The 2,930-nt window shown below is 33.9% G+C and overlaps 1 protein-coding gene across 1 annotated transcript; it reads left to right on the top strand.

Moving 5' to 3' along the window:
* LOC107633271 (protein INAPERTURATE POLLEN1) lies at positions 854 to 1,987 on the top strand. The gene has a single exon (XM_016336911.2). The coding sequence runs from the start codon at positions 854 to 856 to the stop codon at positions 1,685 to 1,687; it is 834 nt and encodes a 277-aa protein (XP_016192397.1). The 3' UTR covers positions 1,688 to 1,987.

The raw sequence follows: 2,930 nt of genomic DNA, 5'->3' as shown, positions 1-2,930 counted from the left end.
AAGTTACAAGTGACTTTTTTTATCTTTTAGGAAAAAAATGCTGAAAACAATTACATGATTAAGGGTTGGTTTAATTATTCTGTTGGTCTTTATAGTTTCGTAAATTTTTTAATTAAGTTACTGTATTTTTTTCTTTTTTAATTGAGTCCTTGCACCATTTTTTTTTAAATTAGATTTCTGCATTTTTTTTATTTGGATTCTTACACAATTTTTTTTTATTAATTGGATCTCTATAAAATTAAGTCAATTAACCTAATTAAAAAAAATTGGTATAAAAATTTAATTAAAAAAATATATATAAAAATCTAATTAAAAATTTCACAAAACTATAATAAGGTTTCTTCAAATGTGGATAATTAATGTATAACATTGTTAAATTATAAGCTCTAAAAAAAAGTAACTCAATTTAAGTAAAAAATTAATGTCTTCTGAATATTATGGGAAAAATACTAAATGCTTAAATAATTCAACATGCAAACCTTTTTCATCTATACGGCGAGTCGGCGAGTTAGTGGTCAAATTTAAAAGCAAGCAAAAATAAAGAATAAAAAGAAAAAGAAGCGCCAAGATGAACTGAATTACTGATATGTGATGATGAATCAATTAACTCCACAAGCTTCAGAGACTTATGCACTTCATACACCAGTTACATGCAACAAACAAAGCTATATATATTGACCAAACCTTTGAATCTCATGTAGCGAGCCTCCCGAAAATCCAAACCCATTTCCACCCCTTGGTTCCTTCTAACGTCCCAAGAATAAGGAAAGAAAAATATAACAAAAAAAAAAAAAAAAAAAAAAAAAAAAAAAAAAAAAAAAAAAAAAAAAGCGATAAAAAAAGAAGAAAAAATATGCGAAACAACGAGTGGTTCAGCACTCTTAAGCACAACCTCCTCCCACTCCTCCGCCGCTCCATCTCCGGCGACTCCCTCACCGTCCTCTCCACCCACGTGGAGCTCATCCACCAGCACTTCCACTCCTTCTATTACACCCTCGACTCCGCCGCCACCTCCGACCCCTCCCTCCTCCTCAACCAAGACTGGCGCAACTCCCTCGAGAAGCCCCTCCTCTGGCTCGGCGACCTCACCCCCTTCCTCTTCACCAACCTCGCCCGCTCCTTCCTCGATGAATTCCAAGACTCCGATTCTAACCCAAGCTCTAACCCCAACCCTAACCCTAATTATTCCTCTTCTCCTCCTTTAATCCCCGATCTTCGGGAATCTTTCGACCCCTATGACCGTCCATGGCAGGTCGCGATGGCGTGGCGAAACGCTTCCGAGGCCTTAACCACTCGCATGGACCAAATCGAGTGCGGGCTGCGCGTCATTGTTCCCACCCTCACGGAACGAATGCGATGTGCAGAGGCTACATTTGTTGACCGCGTGGTCAACGATTGGTTTAGGTGTAGGGATAGTAAGGGCGCTGCGATGGTTGCTGTTGGTGCTGACGTCAAGGCTCACATGGAAGAAGTTGTGAGTGTGTTTCTTTATGCCAATAGACTTAGGAGAAGCGTTCTTGTGGATATTATTAGTGCTACCACTGTTTACCAAGCTGCTTTGTTTCTTGAGGCCTTGGCTCAGTTTCTAATTGGGTTTAGGAATCATGATTTGCTCCATGCTGTGGAGCTCAGCAACAATGTCAATAATAATGCTGCTGCCAAAGAATGTCGACCTTGGTGTCACTGATATGATGAACAGAATATGAATATCATCAGCCATTGTATGTTGAAGTTGATGGTAACTGTGTTTAGGAAATGTTCTGTTCTGTGTGTTTCTTTCGTTCTTTGATTGTTAAAGTTGCTAATGATGTGCAATTACGTTACTGTATTTGGTTTTGATCTCGAGTGAAAGATGTCTAGACTTGTGAATTCTTCATTTTTGAGTTTTAGGGGAAAGGATGGATCGGAGTGGTTTATTTCTGATATTCAATCTAGCAGTAGTGTTTGTCCTTACTATTAATTTGATTTAATAGGGTCATCTGACTTAGCATTCTTTTACTGTTGAGTGTGTGTGGTGCCTTTAAATCCAAGTCAAAGCATGAAGTGGCATTATTTCTTTTCTAATGTAAAAGTCAAGCCTTATGAATGTCGGTAAATGATAACCTTTAAAAATAATCAATAGTAATGAGCTCCAACATTTATACCTAAATGGCAGATGCCATGCCCTGTGATTCCATTTAATTTTCAGGGTAAGGCAAAGGAGTTAACTTATTTTTATATGATTTATTGTCGTTAAAATAAAAAATTTTATGAGCATAAATAAAGATGACCATTAAATAATTTTATTCTATTTAGCATTTAAATTTTCAAATTTGATATTGGCATCTCTTTTTGAGTTAATGCTTTTGAGTCCCAATTCCAAATCAAAAATGAATTCACTGATTGCAAAATGCTGATAGGTACTTTAATTATAAATATTTTAAAAATATTAGTTTTATTTTAAGAACATTTTTTAAGTGTCGTTAATATTATATTATTATATAACTATAATAATTGTTACAATGGTAGACACCATAACACATGTACCTTTTATAATTGCTACTAAGTACTAACTACTAAGATAACCACATTTCTAATATCTATAGAATTATTTAAGTGGTAACCCAAATATTGTAATCATAATTATGTAATTAAAATTTGGCTTATAATTATTTAGTTCTTGTAGAATACCTAGCTACTTTTTTCTCTAATAAAAGTAGTCTATTTTGTTTTCAATAGTTATTTTGTTACGTTAAAAGATGATGTAATAGGCTAACCACTAGCATATCTTGCCACATTAACAATTTAGTAGGACAAAACAAGAATTTATAAAAATTAAAAAACTTATTTATGTCTTAAAAATAAATAACTAACGTAAAATTCTTATTTAATATTTAATGAGTTGTGGACAAGTGGATGTATACTTTTGGTCATATAAAAAATATACTATC

The sequence above is a fragment of the Arachis ipaensis genome, chromosome B03 (assembly GCF_000816755.2).
Source record: "Arachis ipaensis cultivar K30076 chromosome B03, Araip1.1, whole genome shotgun sequence".
Classification (NCBI taxonomy): Eukaryota; Viridiplantae; Streptophyta; class Magnoliopsida; order Fabales; family Fabaceae; genus Arachis; species Arachis ipaensis.
Note: the sequence above shows the minus strand (reverse complement) of the source record. Positions and strands in the feature narration are given on the sequence as shown.

Coding starts and splice junctions, on each gene's coding strand:
- LOC107633271 (XM_016336911.2), top strand. CDS start 854: ATGCGAAACAACGAGTGGTTCAGCACTCTTAAGCACAACCTCCTCCCA.